This window comes from Callionymus lyra, chromosome 4 (genome assembly GCF_982586985.1).
Source record: "Callionymus lyra chromosome 4, fCalLyr1.hap1.1, whole genome shotgun sequence".
In the NCBI taxonomy this organism is placed as follows: domain Eukaryota; kingdom Metazoa; phylum Chordata; class Actinopteri; order Syngnathiformes; family Callionymidae; genus Callionymus; species Callionymus lyra.
Window position 1 is genome coordinate 6622410 of NC_141821.1, and position 16931 is coordinate 6639340.

The 16931-nt window shown below is 37.7% G+C and overlaps 1 protein-coding gene across 2 annotated transcripts in view; it reads right to left on the minus strand.

Annotated features, from left to right (window-relative positions):
- Positions 1–470: 470 nt before the first annotated feature.
- The window catches only part of stim2b (stromal interaction molecule 2b), a 60466-nt gene continuing 44005 nt past the window's right edge, over positions 471–16931 (minus strand). Inside the window, exons 3-12 of one of the 2 annotated variants that reach the window (XM_087788572.1) lie at positions 15948–16059; positions 13166–13277; positions 11045–11160; positions 9274–9451; positions 9036–9213; positions 8812–8973; positions 6288–6388; positions 4245–4483; positions 2817–3003; positions 471–1822 (exon numbers count right to left, since the gene is read on the minus strand). In XM_087788572.1, coding sequence (XP_087644698.1) covers positions 1195–1822; positions 2817–3003; positions 4245–4483; positions 6288–6388; positions 8812–8973; positions 9036–9213; positions 9274–9451; positions 11045–11160; positions 13166–13277; positions 15948–16059 — 2013 coding nt within the window. In that variant the 3' untranslated portion in view covers positions 471–1194. Of the gene's footprint in view, positions 1823–2762; positions 3004–4244; positions 4484–6287; positions 6389–8811; positions 8974–9035; positions 9214–9273; positions 9452–11044; positions 11161–13165; positions 13278–15947; positions 16060–16931 lie in introns of both variants that reach the window. The other variant, XM_087788571.1, reaches the window with a different exon arrangement.

A 16931-nucleotide genomic window follows, 5' to 3' on the forward strand; every position in this document is an offset into this window, starting at 1 on the left:
GGTAAGGTAATGTAGAGTAAGGTAAGGTATGACAGGGTAGGGTAGGGTAGGGTAGTGTAGGGTAAGGTAGGGTAAGGTAAGGCAGGGTAAGATAGGAAAGGGCAGGATAGGGTAAGGCACGGTAAGGTAAGGTAGGGTAGGGCAGTGCAGGGCAGGGCAGGGCAGGGCAGGGCAGGGCAGGGCAGGGCAAGGCAGGGCAGGGCAGGGCAGGGCAGGGCACGGCAAGGCAAGGCAAGGCAAAGCAAGGCAGGGTAAGATAGGAAAGGGCAGGGTAGGGTAAGGCACAGTAAGGTAGGGTAGGTAAGGTTAGGGTAGGACAGGGCAAGGGCAGGGCAGGGCAGGGTTAGATAAGAAAGGGCAGGGTAGGGTAGGGTAAGGCAAGGCAAGGCAGGGTAGGGTGAGATAAGAAAGGTAGGGTGAGATAAGAAAGGGCAGGGTAGGGTAGGGTAGGGTAAAGCAAGGCAAGGCAAGGCAGGGTAGGGTAGTGTAGGGTAAGTCAAGGTAGTGTAGGCTAGTGTAGGGTAAGTCAAGGTAGTGTAGGGTAGTGTAGGGTAAGTCAAGGTAGTGTAGGGTAAGTCAAGGTAGTGTAGGGTAAGTCAAGGTAGTGTAGGCTAGTGTAGGGTAAGTCAAGGTAGTGTAGGGTAGTGTAGGGTAAGTCAAGGTAGTGTAGGGTAAGTCAAGGTAGTGTAGGGTAAGTCAAGGTAGTGTAGGGTAGTGTAGGGTAAGTCAAGGTAGTTTGGGTAGTGTAGGGTAAGTCAAGGTAGTGTAGGGTAGTGTAGGGTAAGTCAAGGTAGTGTAGGGTAAGTCAAGGTAGTGTAGGGTAACTCAAGGTAGTGTAGGGTAACTCAAGGTAGTGTAGGGTACTGTAAGGATTGACACTTGAACCAACACAAGTGAAGCCTGACGTGTGAACGCAGCCGTCATCATGTGCCACTTTCACCACCGACTCAAGCTCTTCCAGTGTTTCCTGACACATGACAAATGTTCACATCTACGTGTGCTTACAGAAAGTGATCGCCCAACACATCCCCACACCTTTTTTTGGTTCAGATCCAAAGTGACGCAAAATCAAATGACTCGATGAAAAGGCATATTTTGATAAGGCGATGAGTTACCCACGAGTGAGCTCAAGAAATATTTTAGCTCGCCCTTTTTTTTTAAACCTAAAACAAGTGACTATTCTATAGAAAAGTTCTATTTCTTCTTCTTAAATAAGCTTTTAATTTTGGAGGAGGAGCGTCTGCTTCTCTCTCCGTTGTCGCTAGAGTCCTGGGAGGAGGCGCTCTGGAGCTTGTACACGCTCCGGCCCTCAGAGTCCAGGGAGTTGAGGGACGGATACCGGCCCACGTGGGGCAGCATGCTGGCGGGGAGCTGGCCGAAGCTGTAGGACTTCTCCAGGATGCCGTTGTAGATGCCTTTGCCCTTCTGGGCACTGATGCTCCCCTGTGGGAAGGGGGCACTCTTGGACTCCGGGAGGATGCGGGTGAGGTCGGGGGAGCCTCTGTGTGCAAAAGGGTGATGCTCCAGCGCCGGGGAGGGGGAGGTGGAGGGCGGCCCTGAGGGCGAGGAGGCCGGGGTGGGCCGCAGGGGAGGCGGGGTGGAGTCCCTGAGGCTGCCGCTGCTGCTGCTGCTGCTGTGGGGGGATGGGGAGGAGGCCGCCGCCGAGGATGCTGGGAGCTCCGGGATCTGGCTGAACAGTCTCAGCTCTTCCCGGCTGATCTTACGACTGGGCGGCTCTGAGCTCGGCAGGTTGTGAAGCTGCTTCCGACTGATGGAGCCGAGAGAGTCTGTGTCGGAGCAGCAGTCCTGCGCCGAGGGGTCCCTGTGGGGGGAGAGCAGGAGTCAGACACAAGTCATCAACACTAGCAACAGATGACGGTCGATTCAACTTTCTTATAATCAAACTGTTTTGTACGGAGAGTTTTAAACCTTTCATCACGTTTTTCTACTCACTTTTTTAATCCACTCTTTTTGTAAGGAAACCTTTTTCTACTCACACTGGTTGTTTGTGTTCTGACATTATTAATTTACAAAAAGAATCACTTAGAATTCTAATATATGTCTATATATATATATATATATATATATATATATATATATATATATATATATATAATGCTCATATAATCTGTTTTATTTCATTTAAAAATGTTATTACATTTTTGTTTCACTTTGATGTTGTTTTTTTGTTGTTTTTTTTCATTTTCCAATCACAATATTATTATTATTTTTAAAAGAAACATCTATTTACTTTGTTTTACCCAAACCAACATTATTACTTATTTATTTTTAATAGTTTTTCTCCCATTATTAAAAAAAATATATATTCTTACTTCCTTCTCCTCGCTTTATTGATTATTTTTGAATTATTTTTAAAATGTTTCTATCTTCTTTTTTTTCTTGCTCTGTTTTTAAACTCACTTTTTTTTTTATTAAGAAATAAATGTTTAAAAAGTAGTATATATATATATATATATATATATATATATATAAATAATCTCACTCGATTCATTCCACTCTTTCACCACACGGGGTCAGTGTTTGACCACATTAGAGCAAGTGTGTTGAGCGAGAGAATAAGAATCGATGTCAACATGTAGTCAAAGATAAACACACGTATGTTGTTCAAGGCAGTATTTTCTACTCCATGTATTGAACACGGAATGTTCCGTGGTGTCGTGCGCGCCTCCACCAGCAGGGGTCACCCATGCATCCTCCACCAGTCGTGCCCATTATCCATTATTAGAATGTGGATCAAACACCTGTGAGTCCAAAGTGTCAAATCATTCCTGGGCGCTCCGGCCACCACTACATACCCCCTCCTATCTGAGCTGAACAGCACGTGATCGTCGTCGGCGTCGCTGCGATAGGAGAGGGACGAGCTGGCCATGGACAGCAGGTCGGGGTCCGGGGACATCAGCGACGACTGCGGCGACAGTAGGCTGCGACGCGAGCGACACATGCTGCTGTTGCGCGTCAGCGGCGGCCGGACGAAGGTTGCGGCTGCGAACACAAACGAACGACGGTCAACGTGTGGCGACGATTTGAGGATTCAAACAGGTGACGTTTGTTATGTTTATAGTAGTGATGAGTTGATGAGGCTTCATGAAGCAGCTGATGATGATACACTGTCTTTGCTCTGAACAATCACTAGATGTCACTGTTTGAAAATCAGCTCACGTTCTACTGAAACCTCACATGATTGTTAGACACCTTAGACTTCTTACAATATCAATTTTATTACGTGTTTTATCATCGTTTAAGGGTTTATTTAATCATTTCAACATTTCATTTAGATCATTTAAAATTGAATAATATTAATATTGATAATATTATTAATTTTAAAAACATTTTTGCATTTTTTTTCTATATACAATATCAATTTTATCATTTTTTTTATTTATTTACCCATTGATTATATTTATTTATTTCTTATCTTTCACATTTATTTACATTTCCCATCGATTTAAAAACTATACAGTTAAATGTTGTTTTTTTATTTAATATATTTTTTTGTTTTCTACTCACATTATTGACTCCATTTTTTCTACTTGCCTTCAATGATTACTTTAATATTATATTCATTTCTATTATTAAAAACATTTTTCCTCCACATTAAATTTCTCTACTCGCTTTATTATTTTTAAAGGGTATTTATCTACTCACGTTATTATTATTATTATTATTATTATATTACACGTATTTTATTCTACTCACTTTTTTTTTTCTTTTTTCTTTAATTAAAAATGTTATTTGATTAGATTTGTTTTTTTCTTTCCACTCACATTTCATTACATGTTTAATGAAGTGTTTATTTAATTATTTAAATATTGATTCCATTTGAATAATAAAAACTGCTCTCACTATATTTTTGTTATTTAAATTTTGATTATTTTTTCTTCTAACATTATTAAATTTTTTACTTCTTGCTTTTAATGATTTCATTTAATTTTCTATTAATTTTTATTATTAAAATCATTTTCCTCAATATTCATTTTCTCTACACTAGCTAATATTTTTAAATTTTTTGTTATGTTATTTATCTACTCACAAGTTATTTTATTGTATTTCCTACTTCTACTTCATACAATATCAATTTTATTCTATATTTGTAAAATCTCTTTAGTGTTTATTTACTCAGACTATAGATTATTTTATTTTATTTATTTCATCACATTTATTAAAATTTTCAAATGACAATGATTGATAAAAAAAACTTTATCAAACTCATGAACAACACGCACCTGTGAACTGGGGGAGGATGGGGGGCGTGTCCTCGTCCAGGTCGTCCACTCCCCCGGCGATGGGGTACGGGGGCACGGAGACCCTTGGCATCACCACCCAGCTGTGGTCCGAGTACAGACTGGCCGTCAGGCTGGGGAGCCCCGAGTTGTTGACGACGGGGAAGCCACAGAGTTTCTCGATCTGCTGCCAGCGATGGAGTCGCTCCCGCAGACACGCCGTCACCTCCGACAGCGCCTTCCTGTCAATCAAACACATGTTTCAATGTCAACGACACGTCAAGAGTTCGGAGGTCAACGTGTGATCACGGGATCGACTCCTCATCTCAACACTTCCTGCTTCATCCACAAGAGAAACCATGATGTCAGATACTGTCACTCGGAGACCATGGTTCTCAACGTGGAGGGAGTTCAGTGGAGATGTGTTGATGAGTGTCATGTTGTTCAGAGGTCAGTAGGTGGCGCCATCACTTCAAAAATTATGTTTCATTAGAAACAGTTCAAAACAAAGGAAAATAGTGCAGAGACGCCATCTAGTGGACTCTGAAGATAATGACACTGTTTCATGACTAGAGTTCAGGTGTTGACACAAAGAGAGACGCACACTGACACACAACAACAGGCATAAATGAAAACACAAATGAAGACACACATAAAGACACACACACTTACAAACACACATAAAAAGCTTGTAATCCATGCGTTTGTGTCTCGTCTGGACTATTGTAACAGTTTGTTTTCATGTCTTAACAAGAAGGATCTCGCATGCAGTTGATTCAGAACTCTGCAGCAAGAATTATGACCCGCTCTAGTAGAAGAACTCACATTTCTCCTTCAAACTCTTCACTGGATGCCAGTTTCTTTCAGGATCAACTTTAAAATTCTGGTTCTTACTTTCAGATCTATTCATGGTCAGACCTTCCATCAGTGATCTGATCCAGACTTACACCCCAGCTCGGGCTCTGAGGTCTGTGGATCAGAATCTACTGATGGTTCCTGAACTTCAGGACCAGAGGAGAGAAATCCTTCCAGACTGTTGCTCCTAAGCTTTGGAACCATCTCTGTGTTTGATGATCTACTGACTCCTTCAAGAAACATCTGTGTTTGATGATCTACTGACTCCTTCAAGAAACATCTGTGTTTGATGATCTACTGACTCCTTCAAGAAACATCTGTGTTTGATGATCTACTGACTCCTTCAACAAACATCTGTGTTTGATGATCTACTGACTCCTTCAAGAAACATCTGTGTTTGATGATCTACTGACTCCTTCAAGAAACATCTGTGTTTGATGATCTACTGACTCCTTCAAGAAACATCTGTGTTTGATGATCTACTGACTCCTTCAAGAAACATCTGTGTTTGATGATCTACTGACTCCTTCAAGAAACATCTGTGTTTGATGATCTACTGACTCCTTCAAGAAACATCTGTGTTTGATGATCTACTGACTCCTTCAAGAAACATCTGTGTTTGATGATCTACTGACTCCTTCAAGAAACATCTGTGTTTGATGATCTACTGACTCCTTCAAGAAACATCTGAAGACATTTTTATTTGTTCTTTTCCTTGATTTTCTGGAACTCCTGTTTTGTTCTCAGTATTATCTTGATCTCTAAAGTATATACTTTATTGAATATTGTTTTGATTGTTTAAGCGCTTTGTGACCCTGGTCTGGAAAAGCTCTATATAAATACAAATTACTTACTTACTTACTTACATATAAAGACACACAAACACACACATAAGGAAACACTGGACGTGAGTTTAAAAAACCTCCAGTCGATGATAATGAAACTGAAGCCATCTTGTGTGCTTGTGTGCATGTGTACTTTTCGCTTGTGTGTGGTGCTTGTGTGTTTGTGTGTTTGTGTGCTTGTGTGTGGTGATTGTGTGTTTGTGTGCTTGTGTGTGGTGATTGTGTGCTTGTGTGATTGTGTGCTTGTGTGATTAAGTGCTTGTGTGTTTATGTGTGTGTGTGCTCGTGTCCAAACTGCTTTGAAAGCTGCTGGAGCCACTGTATCCTCTCGTCCTCAGTCACTTACTTGGCCTCCAGGATCTTGTGGTCGACCTCGTCCAGCGACGAACTGTGGGCGACATGAAGAGTTCCGAAGACTGAACTTCTCTTCTTCTTTATTTTCTCAGCCTGGAAGTCAAACCAACAATTACCTTCATTAGACTTTCATTAAGACTTGTCACTGCCTCACAAATATTGACCCATGAGCAACGCTCTGAAGGTGATTCTCATCAGGAGTTTCTGCTGACACATTATGGGAGGAGGTGTTTCACTTCAGGAAGTTGATCTCCTTGAACAAATACCCTCGAGCAAGCCTCGCTAATGCCTTGTTTAAAGCCTCAGAGCAAGAAGGTTGTTGGTTCCAATCTGGCTAGAGGCGGCTTGTCTTGCTAAGCTGGGTTTCCTCCGGGCACTCCGGTCTCCTCCCTCCGCGCTCAAACATACAAGCGGGTTAAATATTTGGATCTCCATCATTCACCTGGATAACCTGGGATCCCGGCTAGCTGGGACATCGCATCAACCGAAGATAATCTTTTTGAAAGCATTTAAAAAAATAATACTTTTTTGTACAAGTATCCATTAAACATTCAAGTTAATTATACTTAGTGTATTTCTTTTTTCAATGTTATATCGTCCCATTAGTTTCACTATATTTTATACAATGAGTCAAAATATATTTTTCAACTATAATAAAACTTTTTTTTTTTTTTTTTTTATTATTCTCATGCTAACAATGTTATTTATTGCTTGTCATCATTTCTGTGATTTTTCAGGAGATCATTTAAAGGTATAATGTGTTTTTCTGTCATTGAACCAACCTTCCTCTACAACTATTTTATTTCCAGTACATGTCATGTGTGTCACATGATTATTATGTATGTGAATCTTAATGTATTTCATGTTATCAATATTGGTGTCATGTGAACATGTGTATCATGTGATCATTTAAAGGTATAATGTGTTTTTTTGTCATTGAACCAACCTTTTTCTACAACTACTTTATTTCCAGTACATGTCATGTGTATCACATGATCATTATGTATGTGAATCGTAATGTATTTTATGTGATCATTTATGGCTGTCATGTGATCATTTAAAGGTATAATGTGTTTTTCTGTCATTGAACCAACCTTCCTCTACAACTATTTTATTTCCAGTACATGTCATGTGTGTCACATGATTATTATGTATGTGAATCTTAATGTATTTCATGTTATCAATATTGGTGTCATGTGAACATGTGTATCATGTGATCATTTAAAGGTATAATGTGTTTTTTTGTCATTGAACCAACCTTTTTCTACAACTACTTTATTTCCAGTACATGTCATGTGTATCACATGATCATTATGTATGTGAATCGTAATGTATTTTATGTGATCATTTATGGCTGTCATGTGATCATTTAAAGGTATAATGTGTTTTTCTGTCATTGAACCAACCTTTCTCTACAACTAATATATTCCCAGTACATGCCATGTGTATCACATGATCATTATGTATGTGAATCTCAATGTATTTCATGTTATCAATATTAGTGTCATGTGAACATTTATTGCTGTCATGTGATCATTTAAAGGTATAATGTGTTTTTCTGTCATTGAACCAACCTTTCTCTACAACTAATATATTCCCAGTACATGTCATGTGTATCACATGATCATTATGTATGTGAATCTCAATGTATTTCATGTTATCAATATTAGTGTCATGTGAACATTTATTGCTGTCATGTGATCATTTAAAGGTATAATGTGTTTTTCTGTCATTGAACCAACCTTTCTCTACAACTAATATATTCCCAGTACATGTCATGTGTATCACATGATCATTATGTATGTGAATCTCAATGTATTTCATGTTATCAATATTAGTGTCATGTGAACATTTATTGCTGTCATGTGATCATTTAAAGGTATAATGTGTTTTTCTGTCATTGAACCAACCTTTCTCTACAACTAATATATTCCCAGTACATGTTATGTGTGTCACGTGATCATTATGTATGTGAATCTCAATGTATTTCATGTTATCAATATTGGTGTCATGTGAACATGTGTATCATGTGATCATTTAAAGGTATAATGTGTTTTTCTGTCATTGAACCAACCTTTCTCTACAACTAATATATTCCCAGTACATGTTATGTGTGTCACGTGATCATTATGTATGTGAATCTCAATGTATTTCATGTTATCAATATTGGTGTCATGTGAACATTTATTGCTGTCATGTGATCATTTAAAGGTATAATGTGTTTTTCTGTCATTGAACCAACCTTTCTCTACAACTAATATATTCCCAGTACATGTTATGAGTGTTCGTGATCATTATGTATGTGAATCTCAATGTATTTCATGTTATCAATATTGGTGTCATGTGAACATGTGTATCATGTGATCATTTATGGCTGTCATGTGATCATTTAAAGGTATAATGTGTGTTTCTGTCATTGAATCAACCCTTGGTTGGTACAACCAATACATTTCCAGTACGTGTCATGAGAACATATTGTCTTCAGAGAACATTTCAAAGTCTCTCCAGAACTTCACCTCTTCTTTGGCGACGCAGAGCTGCAGCTCGGCGCTCTGCTTCTTGATGTTGTAGTACTGAACCTCCACCTCGTGCGTCAGCTGCAGCCACTTCTGAAGAGCTTCGGGCACCGAGCGCTCCGACTGCATCTCCTTCTCCGCTCGCTTCAGAGCCTTCCGGACCTGCGAGTGAGGATCAGGGTCAGCGGTTCGATTCCTCGGAGCAGGTGGTTGTGCGTTCACACCTGGACCAGCTCTTCCTCGGCGTACTTGAGTCGACTCAGCTCACACTCGGCTCCTTGCCGAAGCTCTCGGAGTCTGTGAGCCTCTTTCTTCGCTCCCGTGATCTCGTCCCTCATTTTCTCCTCCAGGTTCTGCTTCTCCACGGCCACGGTCCGGTTCTCCTCCTGAGCCTTCTCCAGCCTGCAGACGCTCTGGTCGTAAGCTTCCACACATTCATTCTCCTCGGCCTCCGTCACTCACCGGCTCTGCATGTCCAGCAGACTCTGCTCCGCCTTCTGTAAACTCTCCAGATCCTTCATCATCTGAGAAATGTGGACTTTGCTGGACTTGTTCTGGACGTATGCGAACCAGCAGCCGCCGACGCCGATCACGATAGAAATCATCAGGACAAAGTCTTTCATCCAGTTGTGCTGCGGCCCTGCATAGAAAAACTCATCAGTAACTGCAAATATATGACATGATAAGAACATTATGTCTGTCATGTGATCATTCATTTATGTCATATTATTTTTTATTTATATCATATGATCATTTATGTCATATTATTTTTTATTTATATCATATGATCATTTATGTCATTTTATTTTTTATTTATATCATATGATCATTTATGTCATATTATTTTTTATTTATATCATATGATCATTTATGTCATTTTATTTTTTATTTATATCATATGATCATTTATGTCATTTTATTTTTTATTTATATCATATGATCATTTATGTCATTTTATTTTTTATTTATATCATATGATCATTCATTTATGTCATTTTATTTTTTATTTATATCATATGATCATTCATTTATTTCGTTTTATTTTTTTATTTATGTCATATGATCATTCATTTATGTCATTTTATTTTTTTTATTTATATCATATGATCATTCATTTATGTCATTTTATTTTTTTATTTATATCATATAATCATTCATTTATGTCATATTATTTTTTATTTATATCATATGATCATTCATTTATGTCGTTTTATTTTTTTATTTATATCATATGATCATTCATTTATGTCATTTTATTTTTTTATTTATATCATATGATCATTCATTTATGTCATTTTATTTTTTATTTATATCATATAATCATTCATTTATGTCATATTATTTTTTATTTATATCCTATGATCATTCATTTATGTCATATAATTTTTTATTTATATCATATGATCATTCATTTATGTCGTTTTATTTTTTTATTTATATCATATGATCATTCATTTATGTCATTTTATTTTTTATTTATATCATATAATCATTCATTTATGTCATATTATTTTTTATTTATATCATATGATCATTCATTTATGTCATTTTATTTTTTTATTTATATCATATGATCATTCATTTATGTCATTTTATTTTTTATTTATATCATATAATCATTCATTTATGTAATATTATTTTTTATTTATATCCTATGATCATTCATTTATTTCAAATTTATTCATGTCATATGAGCAGTATGTGTGTTATTTATTTATGTTATGTGAATATTATGTGTGGTATTTGATCAATTATTCACGTTATGTGCACATTACAAGTGTCATGTGATCATTTGTAGGTGTCATGTGATCATTTATTTATTTCATGTGATCATTTATGTATGTCATGTTCACATTATAAGTGCCATTTGATCATTTATGGGAGACATGTGATCAATTAGTTTCAGTTTATTATGGGTGTCATGTGATCATTCATTGTGTCATGTGCACATTATAAGTGTCATGTGATCATTTAATAGTCATGTGATCAATGATGGGTGTCATGTGATCAAATACTTATATCAGGTTCACATTACAAGTGTCATGTGTATAGTTATGAGAGTCATGTGACCATTTATGTATGTCATATGAACATTTATTTATGTCATGTGATCATTCATGGATGTCATGTGATCATGTACAGTATGCATGTCATAAGGCCACTTATTTATGTTACGAGAACATTACGCGTGTCATGTGATCATTTCCAACTGAACTTCAGCAGCATCACTTACGCAGAGGAGGACCGAAGAGCACGGCGTCCAACGCCTTCAGGTTGAGCTTCTGCTTGTGTCTCTGGTCTAAGATCTTCAGCTGCATCGACATGAACGACGGTTCGTTTGCTGCTATTCTGGAGTCGGAGAGAGAAGTGAAGACGTGAGTCGACGTCTGATCGTTTGTCTCACGACGTTACTGTCAATGTTAGCAACATTATTGACATTTTATAACTTTAACAATCAACATTTAACGTTTGTCCATTTTTGTGTTGCAATTAAACCTCCGGCCTTTAGACGTCAGCAGTCATTATGTCCTCGGCAGCTAAAGGAATGATGACTGAGGACGAGAGGATGCAGTGAGTCCAGCAGCTTTTAAAGCTGATGTTTTGACATATTTTGGTTTGAAAACAAATCAAAGCAACACCAAAGTCAAGTACTGGACAATACTACACATATATACTTGTTACTACAGTATCACAACACCAGAGTCAAGTACTGAACAATACTACACATATATCCTTGTTACTACACTATCACAACACGACAATACTACACATATATCCTTGTTACTACAGTATCACAACACCAGAGTCAAGTACTCGACAATACTACACATATATCCTTGTTACTACAGTATCACAACACCAGAGTCAAGTACTAGACAATACTACACATATATCCTTGTTACTACACTATCACAACACCAGAGTCAAGTACTCGACAATACTACACATATATACTTGTTACTACACTATCACAACACCGGAGTCAAGTACTCGACAATACTACACATATATACTTGTTACTACACTATCACAACACCAGAGTCAAGTACTCGACAATACTACACATATATACTTGTTACTACACTATCACAACACCAGAGTCAAGTACTAGACAATACTACACATATAAACTTGTTACTACACTATCACAACACCAGAGTCAAGTACTCGACAATACTACACATATATACTTGTTACTACACTATCACAACACCGGAGTCAAGTACTCGACAATACTACACATATATACTTGTTACTACACTATCACAACACCAGAGTCAAGTACTCGACAATACTACACATATATCCTTGTTACTACAGTATCACAACACCAGAGTCAAGTACTGGACAATACTACACATATAAACTTGTTACTACACTATCACAACACCAGAGTCAAGTACTAGATAATACTACACATATATCCTTGATACTACAGTATCATGAACCTACAACCTTCTGAAAAACAACACAGTGTATTGCTCAAGAGTCATGTAACCTGACTGAGACAGTTTTGAAACATGTGTGTGGTTGTGTGTCACACATCAAGGTGTCCAGTAAGTGTGGTTGTGTGTCACACATCAAGGTGTCCAGTAAGTGTGGTTGTGTGTCACATCAAGGTGTCCAGTAAGTGTGGTTGTGTGTCACACATCAAGGTGTCCAGTAAGTGTGGTTGTGTGTCGCACACCATGGTGTCCAGTAAGTGTGGTTGTGTGTCGCATCAAGGTGTCCAGTAAGTCCGGCAGGTGACACCAGACTCCAGAGTGTGTCGTCTATGTGTGTGTGAGTCTTCCCACGCCACCATCTTACGCTCGCCAGACAACATGGCAGCCAGCAGAAACCGTAACCCGTCGCCGTGACGTCACTTCATGAGTCAGCGACCCTTCAGCTGGGAGGTGTAACACAACCCCCCGCCGACACACACACACACACACACACACACACACACACACACCCTCGCCTTACACCGGCCCCTCTGTCCACTCATGTGTCAGACATTCAGAACACAAAAATATTTGCTCACGATTCATTCAAAAAATGTTTAAGTCGAGGTTGAGAAACTTTTTACACAAAGATAAAAATACTTTTTCAATTTAAAAAAATGTAGTTTGAATTTCGCGTGTAATGCTCTTATCGACCAGCAGTGGGCAGTATTTAACGAAGAGATTCAAAAGTGTTCTTGCACTATTTTGTGTCGTTTTTGTTGTTAATTCGATTTTTAATTCTGATTAAATCTCATTATTTATGTTTTTCATAGTTATTTCCTTAAGACACTATGAAGCGAAGAATATTTTTTGACATATATCTGGAGAATAAAGAAGTTTCCGGTCCGGACAGAACGTGTCGATCGTACCGAGGTAGAGTGTTTCCCGTGACCCGGAAGCTCCGGAAGTTTCTTTCGTACTGAGGAAGCTCCACGGATTCCCTCAGCCAGTGTACAGTGTCGTCGACGGTCCAGTTGTGAACTGAGAAGACAAACAACAGGTGGTTTAAAAAAAAATCAAGAAAATACGATCAAATGCAACGTCAGTGAGGTCAGAGGTCACTTCATCTTTATTGCTTTACAAATGTGATGCAACAGAATCTCTCGGGGACTTGTTCTCAATCCTAATATTGATAATATTATAATACATATAATATTGATCTGCTTGTAAAATACATACAACTAATCATTTAATCATTTACTCACGGTGATTAAATTCACTAGAGCCTTTCATTTGTTGACGCTTGTTTGATCAATTTTATTAAAAAAAAGAGAGATTTATTAAAACTGAGCCTGTTGGATTTTTGCAGTTTCATCATTTGACAGTTAAAGTCAAAATATTATTTTTTTTTAGTTAACTTACATTTTTTCAATGTGATGAATAACTTTGAAGTTTAACTGACAAATTAAATGAAAAGAAAAACAAAATAAAAAAAAGACACAGATGTTGAAAGAAATAAAGAAAAACAAATGAAGAAAAATGACTTTCTGTAAATAAGATAGAAATATTACTAAAACACAATATTACTGTTAAAAGCAAATAAACTTGAAGCACTGACTGAACTTTTAACCAAATAAATGAGGAACATTTGAATATATATAATTAAAAATCAAGTCAGGATATAAAATAACTTCTTTTTTCTTTTTTCCTATTCAGAAAATGTTGATTTATTTGGTTAAAGGTTCAGGCTGTGCTTCAAGTTTCTTTTCTTTTAATGGTAATATTTTGTTATAGTAATAATTATTTTTTATTTACAGGAATTAAATTGTTTTATTTTGAAAATAGGACTAAAAATAGACGCAGCAAAATAATCTAAAACAAAAGAATAAGAAACAAATTAATAAAAACTTATTTTCTTGAATGTTTTTTTTATTCTTCCCACAGTGTTAATAACAATATAGTAAATAATTAATAATAAAATAATAATAAATATCATTAATATTTGAAAAATGACAGTAAAAGGAAATAATAAATATAAAACAAATACTTTAGAATCGTCAACAGAAAATAAAACAAACCCAAAAGGATCAAATCAGTTTTTTTGATTCTAATTCTTCAAATGAATCAAACTATTTGCATCTTCAGTGAACTCTGGGCTGGGAGTGACTCAGATGTGACTCACACTCATTAGCCAGAGTCAATAGATCCAGAACACAATGCACACATGTAACTAAGCAAATTCATTTAAACGTCTATTATATTCAAACATGAGTCAAACTTTGTTCACTTGTTCTCCGCAGGCTCAACTTTTTTCGCTCGACTTTTTTATCAGAATGTTTAGGTTTCGTTAAAGCGCCGGTCGCTCGGCAACCGCAGGCAAAACACGGGACGGATCGCGTTGATCCGCGGAACGTGGAGCAAGAAGGTGTAGCGGCTGGATTAGCGTGAATGTTGCCAAACTGTCTCGTGTCCGAACACGTCAACACTTTCAAGGCAGACTTTAAATGTCACAACTAAGCCTCCTTTTTTCTTCCACATATTACTGAGAAGAAAACAATTAAATAAGTTAAATAAGTGATGAGTCAGCGGCTTAAGTACACACGTGTACCTGCAGGAGTCGACAAGGACACACACCTGTGTGACAGCAGCTACACAACATCTTCAACAATAAAGACTTGAATGATGACATATTATATCATTCATACACAAACATTAATATAACAAGTTATATAATGAGTTATTTAAAGTCATTGAGGTTTTAGTGTCTGTTGTGTAGTGATGTGTTGACGAAGCTTCACGAAACAGTGTCTACTTTACTCTTTTCATTAAGTTACATTTTTGTGAACACTTAATTGTGTTGATCTTTTTGTGCTTGAGTTTTCGGTGAGAAAACAATAAGTGACTTTTTGAAGACACTTATCTATAGTGATGTGTTGATGAAGCTTCATGAAACAGTTTCATTAATTTACTCGTTTCATTTGTAAGTTTAGTTTTCGTGAAACCTAAATTGTGTTGGTCTCCTTGTGCTTGGGTTGTCGGGTTAAAACAATAAGTGACTTTATGAAGACACGTATTTGTAGGTATGTGTTGATGAAGCTTCATGAAACAGTTTCATTAATTTACTCGTTTCATTTGTAAATTTAGTTTTTGTGAAACCTAAATTGTGTTGGTCTCCTTGTGCTTGGGTTGTCGGGTTAAAACAATAAGTGACTTTATGAAGACACGTATTTGTAGGTATGTGTTGATGAAGCTTCATGAAACAGTGTCATTACTTTACTCATTTAGTTTTTGTGAAAACTTGAGTTGTTGGGTGAAAACAATAAGTGACTTTATGAAAACACGTATTTATAGGTATGTGTTGATGAAGCTTCATGAAACAGTGTCATTACTTTACTCTTTTGGTTTGTATGTTTTCTTGTTGTAAAAACTTAATTGTGTTGGTCTTTTTGTGCTTGAGTTGTTTATTGAAAAAATACACCATTTTAAAAAGCCACTTATTTGTAGCCACGTGTTGATGAAGCTTCATGAAACAGTGTCATTAATTAATTATTTTCATCTGTAAGTTTTCTTGTTGTAAAAGCTTAATTGTGTTGGTCTTTTTGTACTTGAGTTGTCGGGTAAAAAAAACACACATTTTTAAAAAGCCACTTATTTGTAGGTATGCGTTGCTGAAGCTTCGTGAAACAGTGTCGAGGTGAAGCAGGTGTTTACCCTCCGAGGTCTTCCAGCACCTCCACAGCTCCTCCACGGTGATGTGCTGGTCTTCACGGTGGAGGTTGCTGTGTTTGTTGGTCTGCTGCTGCTTCATGTCTTCTATGATGAACTGCCGACACAAGAAGAACAAGAATGTGAGCTTTAGATAAAAACGCTACTTTTTTGCCCGACGCACCCGCAGAAGCTGGTCGGGGAGAGAGCAGTGCATGCTGGGAGTGTGAAGTCAAACATTTTCTCTCTTTCTTCTCCTTTTAGGGACTTTGTGAAAGAGAGGCTGACTCGGAGCACAGGGTGTACCTGTGTGTGCGTGTGTGTGTGTGCATGTGTGTGCAAGTGTGTGTGCAAGTGTATGTGTGTGTGTGCATGTGTGTGCAAGTGTATGTGTGTGTGTGCATGTGTGTGCAAGTGTGTGTGTGTGTGTGTGCATGTGTGTGCATGTGTGTGCAAGTGTATGTGTGTGTGTGCATGTGTGTGCAAGTGTATGTGTGTGTGTGCATGTGTGTGCAAGTGTGAGTGTGTGTGCATGTGTGTGCAAGTGTATGTGTGTGTGTGCATGTGTGTGCAAGTGTGTGTGTGTGTGCATGTGTGTGCAAGTGTATGTGTGTGTGTGCATGTGTGTGCAAGTGTGTGTGTGTGTGTGTGCATGTGTGTGCATGTGTGTGCAAGTGTATGTGTGTGTGTGCATGTGTGTGCAAGTGTATGTGTGTGTGTGCATGTGTGTGCAAGTGTGAGTGTGTGTGCATGTGTGTGCAAGTGTATGTGTGTGTGTGCATGTGTGTGCAAGTGTGTGTGTGTGTGTGTGCATGTGTGTGCATGTGTGTGCAAGTGTGTGTGTGTGTGCATGTGTGTGCAAGTGTGTGTGTGTGTGTGCATGTGTGTGCAAGTGTATGTGTGTGTGTGAGTGTGTGCATGTGTGCATGTGTGTGTGTGCATGTGTGTGCAAGTGTATGTGTGTGTGTGTGTGTGTGTGTGTGTGTGGGG